The 27,424-nt window shown below is 39.5% G+C and overlaps 1 protein-coding gene across 10 annotated transcripts in view; it reads left to right on the forward strand.

Annotated features, from left to right (window-relative positions):
* Nucleotides 1-1,393: 1,393 nt before the first annotated feature.
* LOC121159387 (PARP1 binding protein) overlaps nucleotides 1,394-27,424 on the forward strand; it is a 49,026-nt gene continuing 22,995 nt past the window's right edge. For 5 of the 10 annotated variants that reach the window (XM_040984410.1, XM_040984419.1, XM_040984454.1 and 2 more), the window contains exons 1-4: nucleotides 1,394-1,561; nucleotides 13,403-13,633; nucleotides 21,515-21,622; nucleotides 26,425-26,595. In XM_040984410.1, the coding sequence (XP_040840344.1) occupies nucleotides 1,409-1,561; nucleotides 13,403-13,633; nucleotides 21,515-21,622; nucleotides 26,425-26,595 (663 nt within the window). In that variant the 5' untranslated portion in view covers nucleotides 1,394-1,408. The remainder of the gene's footprint in view (nucleotides 1,562-13,402; nucleotides 13,634-21,514; nucleotides 21,623-26,424; nucleotides 26,596-27,424) is intronic. The other 5 variants (XM_040984445.1, XM_040984472.1, XM_040984437.1 and 2 more) reach the window with 4 other exon arrangements.

A 27,424-nucleotide genomic window follows, 5' to 3' on the forward strand; every position in this document is an offset into this window, starting at 1 on the left:
GGGACTCTGCGCCTGCGCAGCGCCGGGAGCCAGGTGAGTCTGGATTCTTCTGGTGCTTAACCTGTCCCACCTGGAGTGATGATTTAGGCTGCTGCAGGCCGGGCTATTTGGGAGACACGCAGGTGCCATGTCGCCGTGTACGGTGTTCTTGGAGCTTGCTTGGTTCCGGGGCTTTATGGGAAGGTTCTGAGGGGTCGTCGGTTCTGAGGCTCACGGATGCTCTCGTTTGAGCCCGTACCACAGGTCGGGATTCAGAGTTCTAGCGTCCACCTTCTCCACCCTCCGGGATCGTTCCGTAACTGCCTCAGGTCCCTGCCATGACTGCCAGTGTTCGCTGAGCGCCTACTTATCGCTTAGCACCGTGTTAGCCCATTTCGCCCCACGTCCCATTTATTCTAGGAGATTGGAACCACGTTTCTGCTCTCCTCAGAAATTTTAAATACGATGGGGTGTGCCTCCAGTCCATGGGAGGGAGAGAGAGAGTGCTGAGTGGGGAAGGTGTCTTTCATAAATCATCTCACCTTGCAAGTTCTTGTTTGAAAGATAGTCTCAGGTACAAGGCTGCCAGACAAGCTCAGCGAAAAGCAAAGGCTGAAGGGCCAATGGCAAAGGGAGACCAGTCCCAAGGTTCCAGAGTCTCTCCTTACAGAATGGCTTGCTTCCTTGCGGGGGGGGGGGTGGGGTGGGGTGGGGTGGGATGCTGTCTGTGAGGGACACTCCGAAGGGACTCCGTGCATTGATTTCCAGTGGGTGCTGAACAGGCGTCGTTTGTGCATCCACTGAATTCCAGGGGGGAAAGCAAGGATTTGACAGAAAGTACCTTTGGCTTCAAAGGATACGGGGCATTCCTGCCTGTTAGTTCTTCTACATGGATGTCTTCAAACCCTAACTTAGAATTCTTGTCCTGCCGTTGTCACCACATTGTGCTGGTCACATCGAGTCACAAGGCTGGCCCAGATTCAGAGGGCTGGAAGAATAAAACACTCTTTTGGGCCGGTGTAGAAATTGTTTTTATTTTATTTTATTTTATTTTTTTCTTTTGCTAATCCACCACAGATACTACCTCTACTTCCAAACAAAAGTTTTCAAATACAACTTTAATTAGTTTTGTCTGGATCTGTGATTTGCAGAATTTACATGCCTGTTTTGTGTGAATTTTCAGAATTGGAGGTTGGATGTCATTATTTCAAAAGATTTGGCTTAAAAAAACTAAAGAGGAAAATATGATTGGGCAGAAATTGTATTATTCTGTTTTGCTAAACTTAATTAAAAGCAGTCTTGGTAAACATTGGAGTGACCTCTAGTTCACTGCTTATTTTTCTCTAATTGTGCCTGCTTACACATGTTCAATGTTAATTTCCAATTAAAACAAGGCACTCTAACATGGTATTCTTTCCTGCTTTGAAGAATGGCTGTGTCTCACCAGGACTCTGTCTTGGCTATGATTAAGGAGTTCAGAAGGAATTGGCGCGCTCTGGGTAATTCTGAGAGAACCACTGTGTGTGGCGCAGACTCCATGTTGTTGGCCTTACAGCTTTCTATGGCGGAGAACAACAAGCAGGTTGGTCAACTTCGTTTAGGTTAACTGAATTTTTTTTTAATCTGAATTTCCTGAATTTGATGTCACTGTTTGAATAAATTTCAGCTTAAGTATATCAATTTTTTACAGTGTTGATACTACATGATTTTCACAATGAATTGCCTTTGCATATTTGTGTCAAAATATTACACTTTCAAAATGAAGCCTTCGTGTGCTTAATGAACACAGGACATGCACGTAGGATGTTTCATGGGAAGTGCTTAATAGTTACTTGCAACTACTATGATAGCTGTGGCTCAGAATTATGTCTGTTTAAATAAGACATCCTTTGTTTCCTAAACTAAATTCACAAAGGTGAATATAAGTATTTTAATATTTTAGGTCTAGTTTCAGACTCTGTGGGTAAGTGTGTATTAATTGGTAGATCAGACACTCAACTCAGGAAGTATATGATCTTAAAACAAGATAACTTTTCTCACACATGGATAGCAGGCATATTTAAAACAATATAAATTAAGATAGACTTTAAACATAGAGAAATTTGGCAAAATATTATATTAATTTATGTAGTCTTTCATTCTTACATCGGATACCTATTGAGTTTTTATTATGTGTTATGAATTATTCTGGACATTAGGAATATAGCAAGGAAAGAAATCTTTGCATTTTTGGATTTAATTTTCTAGTGAGGAGATGCAGGTAATGCTCTTTTTTTAATGCTAAATTTATTTTATTTTTGATGATGTTTACATAGTTGAGAAAGATGCATGTTTATGTGGGCCACCAACTAGGGTGGAGAGGGTTGAGGAATGGGGCAAAGTAGATGAGACAACTGTTTCCACTCTTATTTCTTATAACTGGGGAAAGTAGGGGAAGGGGGATAGGGCCATCCCTGCAGCCCAACCACATTAGTACCTGGGAAAGGGGGACAGCCACCAAGGTCATCCCAGGGACCCCAGTGTGGAACATGTTCCGAGGATACTGCTTAAGTGATTTTCATAGTCTGAGAAACTGACGTTATTGCTCCACAGTTGAGGAAATCCTTCCGAAGTCCGTTGACTGACATAGTCCCGTTAGAGTTTCCACTTGCCCAGATACTTGATATCAAGATTTGACCATTAGAGCTGTCTAGTTTGTTCTGCCCTCCATGATACTAGACCCTCTGCAGGCTGTAATGAATGGTTGTCATGTCCCCCACGTGTCTGTTGCATTCCTGTAGTCTTCTTCAATGTGGATTAGCCTTTCTGCTTCAAGCCTGGCATTTTCAGGAGTGAAAGTCATTTATTGTGTAGGGTGTCCCTCAAAATGGGTTGTTTTTATTCTTTTTCTTGTGTGTGTTACATGTTTTTGACAGAAGCAATGTAGAAATGAGGTGTCTCTTGGCTGCATTGTATTGGGAGGAACTTAATATCATTGGTTTCTTTACTGGTGATGTGTCACCTTTCACTTGATTGAGTTCAATTCATTCAGTCCACCAGACTTCTTCAATATAAAGGGGACTTTATGGTACTTGCATGTTAAGCCAGGATTTGTGATGTCTTACATACCAGTTCAAGTCCCATCTGCTCTCTCTGATCCAGTTCCCTTTTAATGTACTTGGGAAAGTAGTGGACCACAGTGCAAGTAGAACAGGTCTCTCTCTCTATATATATACCTTTCTGATAAAAATAAATATATAAATCTTTTTTAAAAAAAGTGGACTTGCGGGCCCGGCGCGGTGGCGCAAGTGGTTAAGGTCCTCGCCTAGCACGCCCGGGATCCCATATGGGCGCCGGTTCTAATCCCGGCAGCCCCGCTTCCCTTCCAGCTCCCTGCCTGTGGCCCGGGAAAGCAGTCGAGGACGGCCCAAGGCTTTGGGACCCTGCACCTGCGTGGGAGACCCGGAAGAGGCTCCTGGCTTCGGATCGGCATAGTATCGGCCCGTTGCGCTCACTTGGGGAGTAAATCATCGGATGGAAGATCTTCCTCTCTGTCTCTCCTCTCTGTATATCCGCCTTTCCAATGAGAAAATAAAAAAAAAAAAAAAAAAAAAAGTGGACTTGGTCAGCCACAGACCTTGGGAAGATTTTTTTCAACTCAGATGTAACACAATCAACATCTCAACTACTGACACCACTTAACTTAGCATCCTTGGACATTGTTTCCCACATCGGGGTCTTTAAGGTGTCATCAAATGACTGTCCCCCAACCTCTGGTGCTGATGTCATTAGACAGCAAGGAGCAGCTCCCTCCGCTTCCCCATCTGCAGACATGGGGGAGGATTAAAAAAAGAAAAAATCCTGAAATATCTTTCCCATACACCTTCCTTCAGATGTTGACCCGCCCAACCCTAATTGCAGGTCACACAGGTGTGCATCCCTTTCAACTATGTAAATGATATTAAAATAAAAAAAAATACTTACATAGTCACAAACTAGATCTATATAGGTTATTCAGTAATAACAAAAAGGAATAAAGTTTTGTTTTTTTTTTTTTAAAGATTTATTTATTTATTGGAAAGTCAGATATACAGAGAGGAAGAGAGACAGAGAGGAAGATCTTCCGTCGGATGATTCACTTCCCAAGTGAGCTCAATGGCCGATGCTATGTTGATCCGAAGCCAGGATCCAGGAACTTCTTCCAGGTCTCCCACACAGGTGCAGGGTCCCAAGGCTTTGGGCCATCCTCGACTGCTTCCCCAGTCCACAAGCAGGGAGCTGGATGGGAAGTGGAGCTGCCGGGATTAGAACTGGCTCCCGTATGGGATCCTGGTGCATTCAAGGCGAGGACTTTAGCTGCTAGGTTATGCCGCCAGGTCCAGGAATAAAGTTTTTTTTAAAAAAAGAGATAAGATGGGGCCCAACATGGTAGCCTAGTGGCTAAAGTCCTTGCCTTGCATGTGCTGGGATCACACATGGGCACCAGTTCATGTCCTCGCTGCTCTGCTTCCCATCCAGTTCCCTACTTGTGGCCTGGAAAAGCAGTCAAGGATGGCCTCAAGCCTAGGGACCCTGCACCCATGTGGGAGAACCAGAAGAAGTTCCTGGCTTTTGGCTTCAGATCGGCTCAGTTCTGGGATTGTGGTCTCTTGGACAATGAACCAGTGGATGGAAGATCTCTCTGACTCTCCTCTCTGTAAATTTGCCTTTCCAACATAAATAAAATTTTTTTTTTGTTTTAAAAAAAGAGAGCAGTAAGATTTATTTGGGCCCTGTGTGGTAGTGAAGTGATTTAAGTCCTCGCCTTGAACGTGCTGGGATCCCATATGGGCACCAGTTCTAATCCCAGCAGCCTCACTTCCCATCCAGTTCTCTGCTTGTGACCTGGGAAAGCAGTCGAGGACGGCCCAAAGCTTTGGGACCCTGCACCTGTGTGGGAGACCCGGAAGAGCTCCAGGCTCCTGGCTTCGGACTGGCTCAGCACCAGCCATTCCAGTCACTTGGGGAGTGAATCATCGGACGGAAGATCTTCCTTACTCTGTCTATATATCATGTCTAAGTGTTTGGGCCCCTGCCCCTTAAGAGGGAGGTCTCAGATGAATTCTGGTTTTTTGACTTTGGCCTTGTCATGACTTTTGTGTGCTGGTGGGCATTGGTTGATACCAGTAAGCCCAGGTCAGATCTGCTATGTGGGTGTATTGGTTCGTCCCTGAAAGTTCATCTGGTTTCCCTCCTCTGAACCACCTGGTCTTAGTCCCCACATTTACCTGCAAGTGCAATAGACTGGTAGGTGGAAGTCCTTGAAAAGCCACTCCTCTCTTACGACATTCTCCCTCGGCCAACCTCAGTCACATGCATCTCCAGACCCACTTCCCTGAGCAATCCACAGCCCTCCGATGGCCACAAGCACCTGCAGTCCGAGCCTAATCCTCCTGTGTGTGCCATGCCATCCTGGGGGCTGCCTGTATACCCAGGGCCCATGCAGATTCATTCATGGATCCCCAATCCTGTTTGTACCCCATATAACTTAAAGAAAAATAGAATAAGCAGCTGTGCTGGCACACTGGTATGGGTAGCATGAATTTGGCATTAACCAGGTCCAGAATGCCCGATAGCTATTAGGTGCTTTTCTCCTGGAAGTGTAACACGTGCCTAGGTACAATGCAATCTAGGCAGTTGCCTATGGCTTGCCAAAATTTCTTTTTCTTAAGCAATCTGTTTCGTCCAAGCTTTAGCTGTGTACTGTGTTTCATTTCTCCTCCTAGAATTTCTTCCTGATGACCTTTGGCCAGCCTCTTGTATCTAAATAGAGACTGAAATGCCTATCAGATTGGCTGGGTCTTTAGTTGGGTGAAACATCTGATAGAGTTGTCCTTGTGATATGCCTTTGAGAAGATGTTTTCCTGAAAAAATAATTTTCTTTCCTCTTGTATGAGTGCTGTAAAGTCCAACCACTGATGTGTTAGGTGTAAAGTGGGAACCCAAAATTCAGAATGTAAACATATTTTGTGATTCCTTTCCCTACCCTAAGTTGCACTCATCAATCTAGCAGCTCCGTTTGTTCCTTCTTAGGGAACAAACTTCATTTCCTGCAAAGGTAAATGATTGCCTTCCACTATCTTGGCAAACAGTTTTAGGCCAAAATCGAAGAGGTGTTTATCCAGAGAAATGTCACACTGAAGCTACTGCAAAAATTGTTTCACTGCACAATTTCTCTTATTACCTTGTGTTGGACAGTACTTTTTCTTATTGGTTGCATTAAGTGTTGACATTACCCTTTTTTTTGTTTTCTTTACTTTCTCTCTCTCTCTTTTATATTATTATTTGAAAGACAAAATTATAAAGAGACCGAGAGAGACAAAGATCAAGATCTTCCTTCTGCTCTTTCACTGTCCAGGCTGGCTAGGCTGAACGCAGGAGCCCCCAGATGTTCCTGGGGCTCCCACAGGAGTGCAGGGGCTCTACCACTTGGGCCATCTTTCACTCTTTTCCCAGGCAGCTGGATCAAAATTGGAGCAGCCAAGTCTTGAGCCAGTTCTCATATGAGATGCTGGTTTCTCAGGTGGTGTTCCGGTGTGCCGTGCCATAATGCTGGCTCCAAGTGTTGACCTTTTTGAAGGGTTCTGATTCATATACACAAAGGGAGCAGAAAGTCTTTCTGGTCTACTTGCTGGTCTTCGCTTTGCCTCGTAAACTATTCTCACAGCTTGTATAAACCCACTGTCAGACAAAGCCTGTTTGCTTATGCCTCTGTTTTGTACATTGTCCTTGTTTTTGACCTTTGCAGTTTCTTTTCTTTTATGAGCGATCCAGTAGTTAATTTTTTTTTTTTTTTTTTTTTTGCGGGAGTTTTAGGTGTTCTCTCCCCGGAGAGGCTTGTCTGCATATATAGTCAGCAGAATTACCCTCGTACGGCGTCTATTTTCAGATGATAACAGATGGTGTCAATTTTTTCTGCATCTTGTTTTTCCATCAAGAGTGTTTTAAGACCTTTGCAGGTACTGATAGAGCAGTTGCTCTAGTATATCCATTTTAACAGCTGTATGTGCTTCTTATACGCCAGCTGTGTTTTGTTCATTACCAGAGCTTTAACTTAAGTTGTTTGAAAGTTTGGTGTTACAAACAGTTCTGCCTGTGAAAAGTTGTGCTGTGAAATGAAATGCCTGTGTAATGAGAAAAAGCTCCAAACCTGGTGTTTATTTGAAAAACATCTTTATCTTGCTCGTGGCTTCGAGAATTTCTTTTCTTTTTTAATTTTTATTGGAAAAGCAGGTTTACACAGAGAAGACAGAGAGAAAAGTCTTCCATCTGCTGGTTCGCTCCCCAAGTGGCTGCAATGGCCAGAGCTGAGCCGATGTGAAGCCAGAACCCTGGAGCCTCTTCCAGGTCTCCCACATTGGTGCAGTGTCCCAGGGCTTTGGGCTTTTCTCGACTGCTTTCTCAGGCCACAAGTAGGGAGCTGCATAGGGAGCAGGGCTGCTGGGATTAGAATTGACACCCATATGGGATCCTGGTGTGTGTAAGGCAAGGACTTTAACCACTAGGCTACCATGCCAGGCCCGAGAATTTCCAATTATGTCAATAGAAGACTATCATGAACTTATCCACATATAACATGTTGTTAGCTTTTATTAGCAAAGGGGAAAAGCTGTGGTTCATTTTAATTTTTTTCTGAAACTACAGTGTTTAAATATTTATAAATGCTTATTTGAGTTATTTGTTTTCATAGTAGAATTATATTTGCTTTTGGAATAAGCTAGGGCTAGTCCACATGTACATTTGGGAGTGTAACCATAGGAAGCTGAGCGGGTGAGACGTGCTGGTAGAGGTGTTTCCACGGACATTTCATGTTCAAAGATGAGCACTAAATTACAGTGGACCGCGGGCAGCTCTCAAGGCAGCCTGTGTTGGTCTGCACAGATTCCAGTGGCCGTAATGGCTGTCACTCTTTTTTTTTTTTTTATAAGATTTATTTTTATTGGAAAGGCAGTTTTACAGAAAGAAACAGAGACAGAGAGATTTTTCCATCCAGTGCTTCACTCCCCAAATGGCTGCGAAGGATGGAGCTGAGCCAATTCAAAGCCAGGAGCCAGGAGCCTCATCTGGGTCTCCCATGTGGGTGCAGGAGCCTAAGGCCTTGGAGTGTCCTTCATTGCCCTCCCAAGCCACAAGCAAGGAGCTGAATGGGAAGTGGGGCAGCTGGAACCTGAACCTTCGCTCACAGGATCCAGGCACATGCACGGCAAGGACTTTGCCACTGAGCCATAATGCTGGGCCCTGTAACTGGTTCTGATTTTTTTTTTGGAAACTGCCCCCCACCCCCTGCAAAAGATAGCCAGGAGAAATTTAGTAAAGACAGTTATTAGGTTTCTGTGCAGTCTCCAGGACAGTAATTATTATAGGGTGTTAGTATGGGAGCTAGCCAAGGAAAACCTGCTGTTAAGCAAGGGAAGGGGTTCTTTATTGTCCTTGGCCCACAACTCTCCGCAGACAGAGTTGGCTGAGTCATTCTCAAATGTGCCCTGATTTCCAAGCACTCAACCAAAGGACACAGCATATCCATAGATTTGCAGGTATATTTATAATTAATGTACAGTAATAAAAGGATAGAGTTGGTTGTGGATAACCCTTACTCATCTTGTGTTTGAGTTCCTTTGGGCTTTCAATTCTCTAAAGTTTGACAGCATAGTCCTAAAATATAGCCATTACAACTGAATTTGGGACCTGTATGTTAGCTTAGTTGGCTAAGCCTCACTTTGCCTGTGCTAGGATCCTATATGGACGCTGGTTTGTGTCCTGGTTGCCCCACTTCCCAACCAGCTCCCTGCTTGTGTCTTGGGCAGGCAGTAGAGGATGGCCCAAAGCCTTGGGACCCTGCACCCACAAGCGAGACCTGGAGGAGGCTCCTGGCTTTGGATTGCCTCAGATTCAGCTCTTGCAGCTGTTTGGAAAGTGAGCCAGCAAATGGAGGATCATTCTCTTTGTCTCGCCTTCTTTGTCTGTAAATCTGCCTCTACAGTAAAAATAAATAAATCTTTAAAACTTTAAAGCAAAAAAGTAAAATAAAACTGAAGCTTATTATAATAAAATTTAAATTCCTAATAGAATCTAGCTAATAACACTTTTATTAACCACTTAGGTGGGACTAAAGGAAAAGTAAAGTAAAATAATCTTCAAGTTTTAGGTTCTGGGCAATTTTTTGAGCGGGGGAATTCTTTTTTATTTTGGATCTTATAATGCTTCTCTAGCATTTTATACTGCTAAGCAGTTAATTATAGTTTCATTAAGGAATATTGATTTGTTTATATGGCAAATAACTCTTTGACTGATAATATTTTGACTTTTCTTTGACATTGCCTTGATAGGGTAAATATTTCTGGCAATGATATTATGTAGCATATTTTTCATGTTATATAGTCTTATTTAAAAAAGGATTTAGATGTTCTATTATATGAAACAGAAGAAGCTATTAATTTTTCAACTTCATGGAATGTAACCACAGAATCTTTGGCTCACAGATTTGAGGATAGACTGATAGTGACCTAATCAAGATAGAGGTTTTAAAATTGTGTTACAAGGAGCCATCTCTTGACTACCCACACAGATTTTACCTTTGATTATACATTTTTTCTGGCATTATTTAGTTTGTGTAATCTAATGTTATAATCAAGGAAGTAGATTCCTACTGAACTTAGCATGTTACTCTAGGTCATGTACCCCATTGGTGCTTTAAGAAATCCTGCTATGTTTCCTCTAGTGATAAAAATAAAAACCATCAAGTTAATTAAAAATTTTAAGTTTATTTGAAATTCAAATTATTAGAAAAAGAACTTTGATATATAGTACAAGTATTTTGAAAAATGTGTAATTTGCTTTTCTCATTTTTTTCTTGTGAAATAAAAATCTAAGTCTATCAGAGAATTAAAGCATTGAACATTTTGAACTTTCTTCTTATACTAGCCAGCTGGCATGTTTTCCTAGGAAAACATTTTCTGATTTAACCACAGATTCTCTCAATCAGTTGTTACTGGTTTGAATAATAGAATATGCTGTCATGGTGGGCACCTGATCATGAAAACTGATATCTGGAGTACGTTTTTATTTGGCTTTAAAATGTTTTTGCAGTCCCAGTATAAACACTGCTAATCTAGTCAAAACCATTTCTCACAAGATCAAGAGCTTACATAGTTTAACTGGTGGGAATCAACAGGGTGAGAATAAATTGTTCACATATATTAGGCAAAAATCTTAATTTATTTTAGATATTAATGATGTTATACTAAAAACAGTTTTAAGAATTTTTGAGATAAAGCAATATAGTTTTGAAATTCTTAAGGAGCTAGATTTATTTAATTTAAATACCACTTAGACATTTTCTGATATGTAGCCTTTGGGATCAGAAAGTAAAATGTACAGGTTTTGCTACAATGCTGGAAAATTACAAACCTGTCTTATGTTTGGGTTAGAGAGCCAAGATTTGAAAGTTGCTGGTATTTTTTTTTTGACTGCTCATTGAATTAATTTCATAAAATGCCGTGAATTTTTATGTTTATGACATACTTACCCTACCCTAATGACAGAATGATTTTGTTTGTTGATGGCATTTATTTGTTTAGTTGTCCCCTTTGGTTGAATAAAGAGCTAATTATTTTAAGGCAATCTGAATACCTTGTCATAAACCTGTGTAGTAATTGATAAATGTCACTGATTATTGTAAAAATCTATGAAGGGATAGGTTTGTAGTGTAATTGTGTGGTTTTACCTGAAAATTCCTTCTTTTTAAAAGTAGTTTAAAAGATTTATTGATTTACTTAAAAGGCATGGTTACAGAGAGAGAGAGAAAGAGAAAGAAAAAGAGGTAGAAGAAAGAGAGACATCTTCTGTCCACTGATTCATTCCCCAAATGGCCAAGATAGCTGAACCTCAGCTGATGTGAAGCCAGGAGCCAGAAACTTCTTCCTGTTCTTGCATATAGTCACAGGAATTCAAGCAGTTGGGCCATCCTTTGCTGCTTTCCCAGGCAAATTGTTAGTGAACCGGATCTTAAGTAAAGTAGCCAGGACTTTAACTTTGTGCCCATGGGGTTCTGATGCCCCAGATATTGCTTTACCCACTGTGTCATGGTGCCCACCTGGTTTCTTTCAATATTCATGTCAGTGGCAAAATGCAAATAATGGTCTAAGTTGTAAACAGGAAGGAGTTTCCTGGTTTTTATAAGCCAGGAGCTAATTGTTTTAGCAACTAAAACAAGGCTCCTGGAATAACCCGGAGTTAAAAGTTTAATGGGACATTATACATAGTAACTGAAGTAAAGTTATGCTTATTGAAAAGAGATGGCTATTCATGCCCACTAAGTCATCATTGGTTACATGTATTCTGTCTTTGGCTGGAAATCAAGATGTAAGCATTATTTTAATATAGTTAAGCTTTCTACATTGGTGAAGTTAAGGATGCAAAGATTGTTGCTTGTATATGTGTTGTTTATACTACGCAGCTGGATCAGAACTTCAGAAGTTTCTTGATAAGGAACATAGCCACTAAATTGTTGCTCTGTCCTCTCAGTTATATCTCTGTGTCAATGTGTAAAAAAAAAAAATGCTTGATTATTTTCAACTAGGTTTGAGTCAAGGTTGAGCTATAACTTTAAAGGGCTGGAGGTATTAAAAAGAATCACACACATAGAAAATAGTATGCTACTTGCATGTATGTGATTACTTTCAATTGTTCTTCATCAGGTCAAAGTAATGTCACAATTTATTTCCACTGATTTATAGATCTGCCTAAATTCCTATTGACCTTAAATATAACTCATGGAAAGACACTGGTGTTAGCAGAAACTGCTAATATAGTACAGATCTTAAGACAGCAGTGGGGCCTGGCACGAAGGCTCAATGGCTAAATCCTTGCCTTACACATGCCAGAATCTCATATGGGTGCCAGTTATTGTCTCCCAACTGCTTCACTTCCCATCCAGCTCTCTGCTTGAGGCCTGGGAAAGCAGTGGAGGATGGCCCAAAGCCTTGGGACCCTGCACCACATGGGAGACCCAGAAGAAGCTCCTGGTACTCATTACTGATTGGTTCAACTCTGGTTGTTGTGACTGCTTGGGGAGTGAACCAGCAGATGGAAGATCTTTCTGTTTCTCCTTTGTGTAAATCTGCCTTTCCAATAAAAAAAAATCTTTAAAAACAATGATAGAGAAAATAGCAGCATATTATGTTTCACAAGACTGTATGTGAATACTTAAACGTGTTTATTACCCATCTGCATTCGAAAAAGGTAATTAGAATTTTTTTTTTTAATACTGAATTAGAGTTGGCAATTTTTGGAAGGCTCCATTGTTAGTGTCCAGGACATTAATGCGGAAGAAGAATTCAATCAATTAAAAAAAAGCCTTCACAATATCTACGGAGAGAATTTATTATGTGAATATTGAAGAAGAGTTTAAAGAAAGCCTTATGATAAAATATTGACATGAACATATCGGTAACATTATTGAGTCTCTCAGCAACAATATATCACTTTAGCTAGATTTAAAAATCTGGTTTATCTCTTCTGGGAAAAATAACCGGTCAAAAAAGAAAGAATGATTTGAATAATTAGTAACATGATAACTTATAGAAAGAAACCTGACTATGGCTTTTTAGCATTTATTTGTTATAGTTTAATATGTCTGTGAATAAGAATGAATCAGAATTGTTTTCTGGCCCAAGATTTTAAGTTTTGTTTTCCTTGTTAACAATAGTAAAATGAAACATAATTTTAAGAAGTTTAGACTCTGTGACCCTATTTTTAGGCTGCCAATTAGAATATGGTTTTGCATGGGAATTCACTATGGCATTGACAGTTTAAAATAAGAAATTAAAATAAAATCAGTAGCTTAAATAACTAAATATTAACAGAATGAAATATTTTCTTTGGGTAGAAAAAAATGTAGAGGGCGTCACACCAAGTGTACATAGTATCCTGTTGTAGTAGAGCAGGCTCTGCTGCTTTGCTTCCAGTTCAGCTTCCAGCTAGTGGCCGGGGGAAAACAACAGAGGATGGCCCAAGTGCTCAACCCTGCGGCCTTCATTGGCTGTCTGGGAGGAAGCTTCCGCATCCTGGCTTTGGGCTGGCCCAGTGCTGGCTGTTGCCACTGTCTGAAGAATGAACCAGCAGATGGAAAAGCTCGCTCTCTTTTTCTGTAACTCTAACTTTCAAGTAAATACATACGACTTTCTTTTTCTGTTTTTTTTTTTTTTTTTAATTTAGAGCAGTTCTGGGAATTAGACAGTGGCAATTCACCAATTTTGTCATGTACATATTTGCCTGTATTGTTTATTCATATGTTATAAAATCATCAAAACTTTAGATTTTGAAAAACAAAATTTAAGTTTTGTTTTCGTCTCAACTACAAGTCTATGAATATTCTGATACTTGACTTTTTGTATTCCCTTTTTAGCACAGTGGAGAATTTACAGTCTCTCTCAGTGATGTCTTACTGACCTGGAAGTACTTACTACATGAGAAATTGAACTTACCAGTTGAAAATATGGAAGTGGTTGACCATTACAAGGACATTAGGAAAACTTATGATGATTTCTTGAAGAACAGTAATATGTTAGATCTGATTGATATTTATCAAAAATGTGGGATTTTGACTTCTTATTGTGAAAAGGACAAGATGTCACCTGTAAGTATTCTTCAATTATTTTTTAATCAACATTCAGTTATATTTACTTTAATTTCAAGCTATATCACCAATTATAGTAACTTGACAATGTTTTTCTTTTGGAGGTCATGCCAAGAATGAAAACTTTGGCCACTGAAAGCTAGCTATTACTTGAGAGAGTACTTAGTTGTAATTTCTTATGATTTGGGTTATTATTTGGTTATGTAAGAACAACATTTTATTAGATTAAATAATTGGTAGCCAAGAAATCAATCCCAAATACTTTATTTTTCAAATATGGCAAGTATTGCTTTCTGTTTATTTCTTTGTTTAGTGTACCCCCGATACTGACATATATTTTAGGAATGATGGACATGGTTTCACAGGCCAGTATTACTTTGATCAGAGTGTCATATCATGAGAATTGTGTCATTCACGACGCATGCATTCACAGACTATTCCTTTTTTACACAGGCATACTTTTTAATGGTAGATAAATTTTAAAAACTAAATGGAATAGTATTCCTTGCAATATTGTTCTGTCTATATCAGAATTTATACACTGGTTAGAGTATAGTTGAACATATTTAGTTTCTTAAAAATTTTAAAAAGATTATTCTTTATTTTAACATTTAGTGAGTGCCAATGAAAGATTAAGTAGTGGTAATAACTGAATAATGTAGCTGAATTTAAAAGACATTGTATTTTTAAAAATATTCAGAAATTTTTACTGTATTTCCAGCTGATCCTTGGAATTCTATTTTAGCTGTATATATTAGAAATCTCCACTATAGCAGTGGCTTAGAGAACATAGAAGTTTGTTTTGTTCTTCTGTGAAAGAATTCGCAAAATCTTTTAGGATGAGATAGTAACTCCATAATTCTGACAGCTCTGGCCTTTCCTATTATTCTCTGTGTCCATCTTAGTTCTTGGTCCTGCCTACAAGACTGTATTGTGGTTCAAGGTGTCAACTGAAACTGCAGACATTCTGTCATTGGTCTTTGTAGTAAACGGTAATGGAGCTGTTCATAGACTTTGGTTTCCATTCCATTGCTCCTTGCTTTGTCACATGGCTTTGGCAAGCTAAGGTATGGTAGAGAATATAGTCCTTATTCTGAGTATAACATGGAAGGGTAAACATACAAAGCCCTGTTGCTAAGGAAAAGGGGAGAGTAGTCACTTGCAGGTAATATATGGCCCAGTCATTTAATTGGCTATCGTAACTTCTTCGAAACACGTATGTGCACATGTGGATTCACATGTACACCCTGCTGGGGTAAGGACACATGTAAATTAAACTTTTTTTTTTAATTTCTCCATTTGCTTCCTCATTGAGAGGATTTTCAGTTACTTTTTATATTATTTAGAAAGGCTACTCATGCATATGTATTGGATTGTAGGAATAATACAGATTGTTTGATAAACTTGCCATTATCCAGAGATCTCTGGACATGCTATTGTCACTGGCCCCTGCACCTGTCCCTTACATTCTCTAACAGGTCTTCTCATCGGAATGAGTTTACTTGTAGTATACGGTGTTGACAGTATTCCAAAAAAAATTCATGGAAAATAGAATTTTGTCTTGTTGCAAACCATGTTGGAAATCCAGCCTTACTTATATACAATTACACATTTGTGATGTTTTATATTGTCTCCAACTGCCAGCATATTTTTGCAGAATACCAGGAATGATTTTTCCACATTTAAACTGAAACCTTAAAGTTTGGCCTCTGATACTTAATTTTCTTCAAGGGAAATGTCCCCTGAGGAGAAAAAAGACAGGAAAATAGATTGATTTCTCAAAATGTACTACATTTAATCTTTATTTGTATCTTTAAAAATATGTGGTATAGATAGATATCTAGATTCCACAATTTTGAATTTCATGATCCTGCATTTTCATGACTGAGTGATAGAATTTGTTGTTTGTTGTGCCTATTTAAGGCTATTTAAGCTTTATTTAAAAGCTACTATTACTAGGAATTAAAATAAGCCCAGAGCAGTTCTAGGAACAAGGTGAGTTCTCCCTTTCCATTCTATTCCCTACCATATCATTCCTTTCCCGAGGAACAGGAGCACAAGACCTGTAGGTGAGGATAAGAACAGGCTTTCCTGGTGCTTCCTCGCCTCAGCCGTGCCTGGCAGCCAGCCTCACAACTGCTGCTCCATAGGCGCAACGACATGAGGCATTTTCTAGGGGTAGAACTGTCTTCAGTTAACGCATCCCACCAGTCAGAGCCGAGCCAAGGGAACCAGTGACACAGAGTAACAAACCAACTTAATAAGGAAGGGTTCCAGCATCCGAGGAACAGTGAGTCAGCTGACAGCACATGTGCCTAACAAATGAGAACTGCTAGAGAGGAAAAGCAACTCGCTGAATATCTAAAAGCATGATGCATGGAAGGACCTTCACGGGTAGCGATTAGCATGACTTTCAGATCTTCGGAGAAAGAAAGAAGAGTTGTTGGGCCAGTGGCCTTTCGCTGGGACTTCAGGAGCTAGGTTAAGGGCGCGTGCCTTCTGCAACGGCAGACAGCGAGCCTGCAGGGAACAAGATGGGGCCCGATGGGCAGCCCCTGGGGTTGAATTGGTCTGAGCCAGAAAGCCCCTCTTTCCTAAGGAGAAGGCCACTGTTGAGAAAGCTCATCCAACACAGCACCCCTGAGGAGGAAGAGGCATTCAGTTGGAGCTCTAGGCTCCTGGGAGATCGCTTGGACGTCAGCGAACGGGGTTCTGCGGGTGGGTCCCCACTTCCTGTGTATTTCCAGGGCCGCTGTACCCACTTGACAGGGGTCAACTGTATCACCCCCTTCAGAAGGAAGAGGCTTTCTACTGTTTGGGCTTCTGGGGACTCCAGTGGGCGGTCTGGACCCGAGCAGCACCAATCTGCTCCTGGGAAGGAAATGAGTGGGTCGTCCTTGTTGGTGCCGGCGCAGCATCAGGAGGAGTCCCTTCATATAAGCTGCTGGCCAGGATTGCCCGGCATTTCCAACATAGGCCACAGGAAGAGACGAAACCTGAAGAAGCTGGCGGCTGCGATGGAGCGAGTCAGGCAGTGGGAAAGGCACCTGCTTCAGAACATCGAGGAGGCCACCCAGCATCAACTCACCATCCAAGTTAGGAAGAAATGGAAACCGGAGGAACTGAAGTTGAACACAGACGATCAGCATCAAATCTCCCCAGGGCAGGCTGCTCAGAACACCAGTGTCCATGAACATGGCCACTGAATATAAAACCAGATCTGTAAATGCTTACATCTTCCACTTTGTCTGAAAATTATGTTTTTCTTGTTAAAAATGAACACCTACTTTTCAGGCCCGCCCTTTGCTCTGCTGCTCCTCTGTCCCTCTTCCCTGGCAGGCTGACTGCTCTCCAGGATGGTTATCAAAGCCTATTGCTAGATTGGATTAAAAAAGGGCTACTCTAAATGACATTGCAGACAGAATGGAAAAATAGGACACAAATTCTCAGGGCTTGTAAGGTCTAGGATGTCCTATTTTTAAGAAACAGGTGAAAAGTTTGACTCTCAAGCTGCAGGTGTTTCATGGGGGTTGTGGAGGAAGCATTCTAAATCAAGAACATTGTTTGTCCTGGAAGCAGCCACATTTCTTTGGAGTGCTCTAACAGTGTCATGTCATGAACTTCCTGCCTCACAAGAGGGATTGCAGGCAGGCTGGGAGCTGCAATTATCCTCATAGTTTAAATTTCATTTGCTGATAATCTTGATAAGGGAACTTCAAAAGTTCATGGAAAATGGGTTAGTTTGGTGCAAGAACATTTCCAAAATTTATGCAAATGACAGAAGTTTGTCTTTCAAGGTAAGAAAACCGGAAAGCATAAAGAAGCAAGAAAAGGTTGTGTATAGCTGCGTAACAGAATTTGCAGTGCTAGGGTCCCCGCTCCCCCTTTTTTTTTTCCTGCTCAGAGCCATTTACATATTTGTGACATCATTCACTGGCCATCCAAAATGATCAATTTAAAAATGAACCTGTGTTAATAGATGTGTTGAATTTTGAGCCCTGCCCATGGTTGCCTTGGAATGATTTTGAGGGCCTTATGTGACCCACAAGCTGGACGTTCCCCACTCTGGCTAAAGTCAGTCCAACTTTTATTACAAAAAATCAGCTTGTCATGAGAACTAAAAAACGAGAAGAGTTCCCAACACAATGACACAATAGATAAATTCAGAGCCAGATCAGTGTTCTGAAAATCATTCAATAATTTTTTAAAAAGTTCAGAGATAAAGAAATCATGAGGGAGATGTTAAGAAATTTGGAGTTGAGCTCTAGAGAGCTCCACAAGTAAATAATAGCAATCCAAAACGGGGTAAAAAAAAAAACAGTTGTAGGACATTTTATAATTAAATGCATTTTATTTATATTATATCTCCTTTCCCCAAAAGAAGTTTGAACCTGCTGGCCGTGTTTTCCGAGTTCTTTCTGTTCACAAGAAATGACACATACATAGGCACGTGCAAGTGAGATGAATTCCCTCAGCTTTCTGATCATGTTTCATGCCTTGCAGGAAAAAAAAAAACAAAACTAAGTAGACTGTCTTGAAAGAAGACACCGACCGGAGGCTCTATCTGCCATCCAAACATTTATCAGTTAATCTAAAAGAAGAATTAGTGTGGCTATGCAGAAATTTATTGTGCCATGGCGGTGTCTCCTCGGAAGAATCTAATTTTCCAAAGTGCCTAATAAGTAAACACATGAGCCAAAAAAAGATGTCAAAGGAAATAGCCATGGTCATTAAAACTAGAACTGTGTGAGTGTAGTTAAAATCAGAAAAATTATCCGGGACTAAATAGGTGTAAAAATGGATGATTGTAATAATTACTTAGAAGTAAAACTGCCAGCCAGTGCGATGGCTTAATTGGCTAATCCTCCCTTAGCAAGCACCAGGATCCCTTATGGGTCCCAGGTAATGTCCCTTCTGTCCCTCTTCCTACCAATCTCCTTGCTTGTGGTCTGGGAGGCCAGCAGAGAAGGATGGCCCAAAGCTTTGGGATCCTGCACCCACCTGGGAGACTCAGAAGAAGTTCCTGGCTCCTAGTTTCAGATGGGCTAGGCTCCAGTTGCTATAGCCATTTGGGGAATGAGCCAGCGAATGGAAGATTTTTACCTGTCTCCTTCTCACTTTGTAAATCTACCTTTTCAATAAAAATGAATAACTCTTAGAAAAGAAGTAAAACTGCCAAATACTGAGGGTGCAGGAGAAGTGACATGCGTTATCACTTTTGAAAAATAAGAGAGAATATAGGCCCGATTTGAGTACAGGGGAAAGGAAAGGTAACCATTGAATAAATGAAAAAAATGAAGTGTATTTCCAAATTAAAAGGATAAAAGTAAAAGAAGTGGTAATTTACCAAGTCAGTAGAAATAACAGTTTGTAAAATTAGTAGTGCATACGGGTTTGGTCGCGACAAAGATCAGTGCACAATACGGAATGCCAAGGTGAGGTTGCCTGTACCGGATGTGACCAGAGTGCCTAACCAGCACCCGTGAGAACCAGGAAGGGAGGGGGTGGAGCCAGCAGGGGAATAAGGGGTAGTTCTCTTGCTGGACAGCTACTCCCATTGGAGAGCGTGGGCTGGGATGGGGGCAGACCAGACTAAGCAGGGCTATAACACCTGTACGCCTCAGGTGGACTAGATCAGCGAAAAGCCAGGCTGGGTTGATTATTCCTACTAGTGCAAACAAAGTTAGAGTGGGTGAGGGTTGTTTGGGCTTAGCCACAGCATCAGCTGGCAGAAGCTGGCACTGGGGCTAGTTCTGTCAAATCAAACCACAGAACTACCTGGAAAGAGCACAATCCGGGAGTGGGAGAGACCTGGGAGGGAAATAGTGGGCTCCTCCCTCTTGGGTTACCACTTCCACGGGAGGGCACGAAAACCAGGACAGGGGCTGGGGTGGAATGGGGTGTGGAACAGACTGGACTAGTCTGCTACACATACTGGCAAACCAGGGTAGGGGGCAGGCCTGGTGGGGGTTATTGTGGGTCGCTCCAACTAGGCTGCAGCTTCCACTGGTTTATGCAAGGGCCGAGTGTGTGCTGGGCAGAACCAGGCTGGACTGCAACACTTATTGGTTCCAGTGGAAGTCTGGGCTGGAAACAGAACCAACCCAGCGATTGCAACCACCAGCTGATCAGGGCCATGGACTGAGCCGGGGCCTGTACCTGCTAGTACAAAGAAGAATCTGGTCTGAGAACACCTCAGAAAGTTTATTTGGAGATTTCCCCAATCAAAATGCTGGACTCAGAACCCTAACCAAGAAAAGAGAGAAGACAGAACAGGTCAATCAACCATCTCAGCTATATGTTGGCAGTGAAATACGGGGCAAACAGAGACTTTATGATGGACTATGTCAATCAGTGGATTCTTCAAAGAGCTCATAGTGCTTGGAGTGGCAAGATTGGCAGCAATTTCTAACTGGTGAACTATCAAAACCACTTGAGCAAGAACCTCGGAGCATACCCTACATCCTGGACCTGGGGAGGGTGGGAAATTGGGTGGGCCTTCTCCCTTAATACCCCCCTTTAAACATGAAGGAAACAATATGGAAATAATAGTCTTACCCACTTTCCTGTAGTCCTTGAACCTTTTTACCCTAATCAACTATGTAAAGATTGTCAAAAGTATAATAAAAAAACAAAAAAAAAATTAAAAAAAGTTAGTAGTGCATGACAGCAAATATTTTGGAATTTTTATACTTCTCTCAGAAAACTTTGCATTCTATTATTTAAGTCTTGATGGTCATAGTTTTAGGTCTCAGGAATTGTCTACACTCTGAAGAATTATTTCCAGTTACAAGGAGATTTTTGATTTATATTTGAAAATACTTACTGTACTGAAAATTAAAATTGGGAAATAAAAAAAATCAATCTTTCAAAAGTTGATATTAACCCTCTTGCAGGTGAACTTCAGTAACATTTGATGAATCGTTTTCAATTTCAGGAAATGGAAAAATTGTTAGGATAGTGGCATCACTTTGTGTTTTTACGCACATCTTTAGTGCTATGTGTGGTGGAAAATAACGGAATGCTCATGTCTGCTTCTGGTGGAAGCATCATTTGATTGGAGTATAATAAGAAAGTTTCTCTTCACATTGGAAAATGGAAGATCTTGAAGCACTTTTTAGGGTTTGCAGGAGTCCTTGGCCCATTTTTTAAGCGATTGCTCTATAAGCATGCACTTTGTAAATGTTTAAATATGAAAATAATTTTAAACTAGAAAAGAGTAGTGTCCTTTCTTTGTACAACATTATATTTATGGGAAAAACAATTCTCAGGCTCCAATATCTTTTTTGTTTGTTTGTTTTAAACAATAATTCTTTGTTTTAAATATTTATTTTATTTTTATTGTAAAGGTGGATATACAGAGAGGAGGAGAGACAGAGAAGAAGATCCTCCGTCCAATGGTTCACTCCCCAAGCAGCTGCAATGGCTGGAGCTGAGCTGATCCAAAGCCAGGAGCCTCTTCCGGGTCTCCCACGCGGGTGCAGGGTTCCAGGGCTTTGTGCCATCCTCGACTGCTTTCCGAGGCACGAGCATGGAGCTGGATGGGAAGTGGGGCTGCCGGGATTAGAACTGGTGACCATTTGAGTTCCCGGTGTGTGCAAGGCAGGGACTTTAACCACTATGTTATTGCGCTGAGCCCCAAGTCCATCTTTTAACTCTAAGCTTGTAAAACTTTGAGTACAGGTTTCATTGGAAAATGATTGAGACATTTTATTTTGAAGGTTAATACAATATATGATGCCTACACCTGTCAGGTAATATTCTATGTACTGGAGCACTGAAAGGGAAGTATTTTTCATATATATATATATATATATATATATGAAGTTGATATATATATAGTTGATACAGCATTTTGTTAATAACCTTTATTTCCCGTAGAGTCAACTACGAGATTTTCTATGTAGCAGTCAGTGTGCGTTGGATGATGAAGCTGACATTGGTGTACCAGCATCACCAGTGCGTGACCACTGGCAGGACAATGAAAAGGTACTGATGAATTGTGAGAATCTCAAAGCAGAATATGACCCCTGTGGCCACTGTGAATTTGGTGCTATTTTAGAGTTGCTGATCTTTTGTTCTTTTTAAAAATGTTTTACTGGTCCAAATAAAAGTTCATTTGTCAACACTGAATCATTGACAGCTGGGAGGTCATGGTATTAGTCATGGTTTTCATGGTTTGGGGCTAAGGTAGTGGACTGCATGAAAGCGGATATCCACACTAGTAGAAAAGTAGTTGAAGCTTTCAGGTTGATAGGGTTCCCTCAGTTTTTCCAGTTGGTAAACCTTGTGTCTACTCTTTTGGATGGTTGATTTTTAGTAAAATGGGTTCAATTGAAAAATCTGATCTAAATTTGCCATAATACAAATGATATGTCAAGAGTTCTGCTAGCAAAATGTGTAAACAAACCCCAGAAAAAGCAGGGCCATATGATGGTTTTTCTAAGACAACTTACTATCAACTGAACCCTATATAAGGTATATAAATATGTATATAAACCTTCTCTTCCCCACCCCCGACCCCATGAGCATACGTTACTCCAACTGTGGAAGTTATTTATAAAAGCTAATATGGTTATTAAAATCACCACTGAAAAAGTGAAATTGTAAAATTATTGGAAAAAGCAATAAAATTACATCGAAAGTATTTTAAAACTGTGATATGGAAAGGTGTAGACTATTTCAATACTAGGTGCTCCAGTAAATTATCACATTGGATGAATCAGCTTCGTTTTTCAGGAACTATGCTAGGGGAGATTTTCTCCTCAGATACCACTGTAAAAAGTGTTTTTTCTTATGGCACCTGACCCTCCCCCGTAAAGCCCTGTGTACTCTCTGGGCTCAAGAACATGCTTTATCATGATAGCTGATGTTCTTTCTGATCTGTGTGAATGTAAGTTATGTAGCACTTCATCCCTACGTTTCTTCATGCATTTCCCAAAAAGAAAAACTAAGTTTTCCTAGTATTATTTACTAAATTCCATACTCAAACTCCTGCATTTACCCCAAAATGGCTTTTGCTTGTTTACACTTTTGTTTTGGAAGACAGAGCTACAGAGAGAGAGAGAGCGAGCGGGATCTTCTATTCTCTGATTCACTCTCCAATCAGCCGGAATGGTGGGAACTGAGTTATTCCAAAGCCGGGAGCCAGGAACGCTTTTTTTTTTTCATGAATATATTACTATGAATTCATACTTTTTTTGGTGTTTTAAAATCAGTTATACTTATTATTCTTTAAAGTAGAGGAAGCCCCCTTCAATTCTTTGTCTTTTTTACATTGCCTCTTAGATTTTTTGAACTTTTTTTTTTTTTTCTGGAATAAGAAGCTGTTCTAAGCCTTAAGTTTTGCTTACCAAACCTTTTTCTTTTTACTGATTTTGCGACTGTGCTTTACTGTTTGAAATTAATTTTTTCACTTCTCCTTATTTTGCCCTCCTGCCCTCAGTCTTGAGTAATGCTAACCAAAACCTGGGCTTCTCTCACTGGCACTTAAGGAGTACATTCCTGTCTCCAGAGGGGAGGCACTGACAGATTTCTTGTTTTTGGTCCATTCTACACTGTATAATAACAGTTCTACCTTTCTTAAAATATAAAGCCTGATAGTTTGCTTCATTAGTTTAATCCCCTACTTTATATTTTTTGCATTCTTGGACTGTGTTCTCTACTGAATTGCATCAGTTTGTTAGCTGATGGGTTAGAGTTTCTGGGGGCTATTAAAGTAACAGCCATCCTCTTAGCCATGCTTTTAAATTATGGCAGTTTCTAATTTTTCTAAGGTATTTTTGGAAGTCAGTATATTTCTATTAAAGTTGTACTGTGGCTTTTGGGGTTGCAATCTTTAAAGATATATTTTGATAACCAAATATGCTTAATAATGCCATACTAGAGTCTTCAAGTAGATGGATGGAATGATTTTGAGAATTAACAATTTGTTTCCTTATTTAGTTTTCTTCTCCTAAAATCCTCAGCAGTTGCCTTAGAAATTCCGAAGTAATTAAAGAAAAAATTGGAATGGAAGCCCTATAAGAAAATAATGAGTTAATTAAAGCTTTTTACTTATTTATTTGTTCTAGTCCAACTTTTTGTCATTATATTTAAGCATTAAAATATTGGCAGAGAAATTAAAAAAATATCTATTAGCTGTTGATCTTTTTACTTTAGAAAAACTGACTTTCTTCAAACTTAGGTTGAATATCTGCATTTCAGTAAGAATTAAGGGTTAGGAAAAGAAACTTTAAATTGTCAGGAACTTTAAATTATCCAATTTCTAAACAAACATTGTGAATACTTTGTGGTATAGATAGAGTCACTTTATTAAACAAATACACAGAAGAGTGTCTTTATTTTTGGTATGTTGGTAAAAGCTTCAGTCTTGTGGACTTTTTCAATTTGGGCTCTTGCTCGCGGACATCATAACGGTACTTATGTGGACTGCTTTTCCAGAGGACCTTTTGAAAACCCACTTGAAAATACAAGAGCAGGGAACCCATAACTGCCATGTTATCTGACCATAATGATAGGGATAGATTTCCAGTTGCAGCCAAGAGTTCAAAGAAACACTCTGACTGTGAGGACTCCAAGATATTTTTTCCCTGACATTTGCCCAGAATCACAGATCAGAAGAACAAAATTTGCAAGGTTTGAAGAGCAAGTTGAACATGTGGGAGCTTAAGCCTGGGCTTTGTACCCAGTGAGGATCAAGAACTTTCTGGGAAGCTTCAAAAAGTTCATAGAAAATATGTATTAGGAAAAAAACCTACCTACTGTACATTGATTTTGATTTTTTTTTTTGGTACCAAAATAATTTTTTATTCTGTTTTCCACGAGCTTTTGGAAGCACTTTCCATAAGTCCCTGTTGCTTCTGAATAGCAGAGCCACAGTGAAACTGATTGCATTAAATTGTCTGAAACAGTGTTTATGATTGCAATGTTACTGTCATAGCTTCTCTACTCTGGCTTTTGGAAAATTGAGGTATTCCCAAAGGTCAATGGGATGAAAGGGATGTTCATGCTTTAGACAGACTTTAAGTTAAAATAGAAATGTTTGTAACATGGATCATGCAAAATATTATGCTTTATTGTGTCTCTCTGTCGGTATTGTTTCATTTTGTTCTGGTTGCATTTAAGGTTGTATTTTGAAGGCCTGTGTTTTGGCATAGCAGGTAAAGCTGTCTGCAAAGGCAGCATCCCCAATGATCACATATTTGAGTTCCAAATGTTGCACTTCAATGCAGCCTATTGCTGATGGCCTTGGAAAGCGGTGGATGGCTCAAGTACTTGGGCTTCTGTGCTCCTGGCTCCTGGCTTCAGCTCAGCTCTACTGCTGGCTGTTGTGGATGTTTGGGGACTGAACCAGTGGATGGTGGATGTCTCTCTTTTTCTATCTTTTCTCTCTCTCTCTCTCTCTCTCTCTCTCTCACTCACCCTTTTCTTTTCCTTCCCCCTCCCTCCTCTTCCTCTGGGATCTCTCATATGCTTGTTTTACTTAGTTGCTAGCCATAGATTTGGGCTGTTTGCACCTTGAATTGTTACCAAGATTTTCCTCTTTAAATTTCCATCTATTTTTCCAGCCTTGAATGCTAATATTAGCGCCTTTAGTTATCTTTCTTTTCTGCAGCCATAACCATGGAATTCAGGCATACTCTTGGCCCTATTAACCAAAAACTTAATTGGGATTTCTTAGTTGTTATCTGTAGGGATCTCAGACCTCTGCTCTGTTACTGGAAAGTTCAGGGTATTAGATAATCACAAATTTAATTTTTATCCCTATTGCTGCAGTTCTTTTGAAACTAAATTCTCCAGCTTGTGTCTGCCAATTGGATACTTCATATCTTTATGCAATTAGGCTGTAAAAATTTCCCTGATATTTTATAGTTACCTGTAGGATCCACACCACACTTCTCCTTTTGTGCTACAAGTTGCAAAGCCTTGGATAGCTGTAATAGCTGAGCTAAAAAAATCATTTAATGTTCAGTTCTGTCATTTTGCAACATGAACAAAAAATGCATTCTGTTGGAGGGCTTCAAACAGTTTGTAGAAAATGAAATTAAAATCTTATTTTGAAATTTTTGTAAAAATTTTTGAAATTATTATAAAATTGTTTTCATAAAAAATATTTTCATGAACTTTTTGAAGAAAATACTGGCTGCTTTACTAAATTATCCCAGATATTATTTCTCTTTTGCTGGATACTGTGTAGCTCCGTTTGAGGCCAGTTAATATCAACATCAACTACATGGTCTTCTTAGCCTATCATTCAATTGAATTAGTATTTTAATTCTCAATTGGTAGGTTTTTATTAACAAAGTCAAGATCTTACAATTCTAAAAGTTTGAACATTTAACTTGAGGTCTCACATATACTATAGGGGTGTAGATATAGAATCAAACAGCGCCTTGTTCTTGTACTCAAAGCCTTGGAGTTCTTTATTATAAAGTATTCTTTGTCAGCCAAAAAAAAAAAGCAGATAAGATGGGGCCTCATCATAAATACATATTTGGAGTATGTTTTTCACATCATTTTCTAAAATCAATTTGCAACTATTCTAATAGTTGGTATTTGTCTTTTTTTTTTTGGATAGTAAGTTGATTTCATGTGCAAAAAAATGTAGATGATCCATCCTAAGTTTTTTGTTTATATGTCAATTTTTAAAAAGGGATAAGAGGGCTATTATGATTGAATGCTCATAAGCATTTTTCCAGTATGTTTAAAAAATTGATCATAATTGGAAAATTATAATATTATAATAGAAAAGTATAATAGTAAAGATAACTGAATATTTTACTATTCAGGTGTATATACTGGCGAAGAAAATTATCTTCTCATATTTAGACTTGCTAGTGAATTCGAAGAATGACTTGGCTCTGGCTCATATTCTAAATATTCCCGATAGAGGACTGGGAAGAGAAGCCTTCACTGATTTGAAACATGCTGCTCAAGAGAAACACATGTCTATTTTTTTGGTATGAATGTGCTTTATTTTCAGTATTATTTAAAAATGTTGTGAATAGAGTTTCATAGAAACTGTAATGTAGAGTTCTTGTGATATGACAAAATGTCTTCTAAGTGTTGAATTTAAGTATATCTCAGTATTTGAAAAGCCATGATATTATTCCTTTTTGCTTTATTTTTCAAATTTGGTAAGGAAAAATTTCTCTAAAGCAGTGTTTCCCTAAATATTCTGAGGAATGTTAACCCTAATTATTTCTCCTTAAATAAATGTTACTAATGGCAAAATGTCTTTATGAAATGACCCCTGAAAAAATATTTTCAAGAACAAAAAGTTTAGAAATGAATTTTATATGCCACTATTGCTTATATGTACTGCCAGAACTCTTGAGAAATCTTGCTTTAACAAAATCTACTTGTAAATTACAGCAGATTAACCCTGTCATTTAATCTGTTGTTTCCTAAGTATTTTCCTGTGGAATTTTCCTTAAATTATTATTATTTGTGTAAGTCATATTATCATAAGTCCTCTCTGCTGATTCATAAATTATAAAGAAAACAACCCTGAGATTTGGATATGTTGAATTGCCCAGCCATTCTACTGGTTTAACCCAACAAATTAATTAACATTGAACGTGTCTTTGTCCCATTTAACGATTTTAAAAAGAACAATAAATTCACACAAGAATGTATTCCTAACATTCTTTATAGCCAGTGGTCTACTCTTATGAATATACTCTGTGGCCCTTAATTTCTTTTACTTAGCTCCTCAATTTTTGCCTAGATGGGTGCCATTACCGCCACTTTTCTTAGCATGAATTCTGCATGACAGTTATTTCTTTA

Source organism: Ochotona curzoniae, unplaced genomic scaffold, assembly GCF_017591425.1.
Source record: "Ochotona curzoniae isolate NIBS_2020 unplaced genomic scaffold, NIBS_Ocur_1.0 contig_1014, whole genome shotgun sequence".
Lineage (NCBI taxonomy): Eukaryota > Metazoa > Chordata > Mammalia > Lagomorpha > Ochotonidae > Ochotona > Ochotona curzoniae.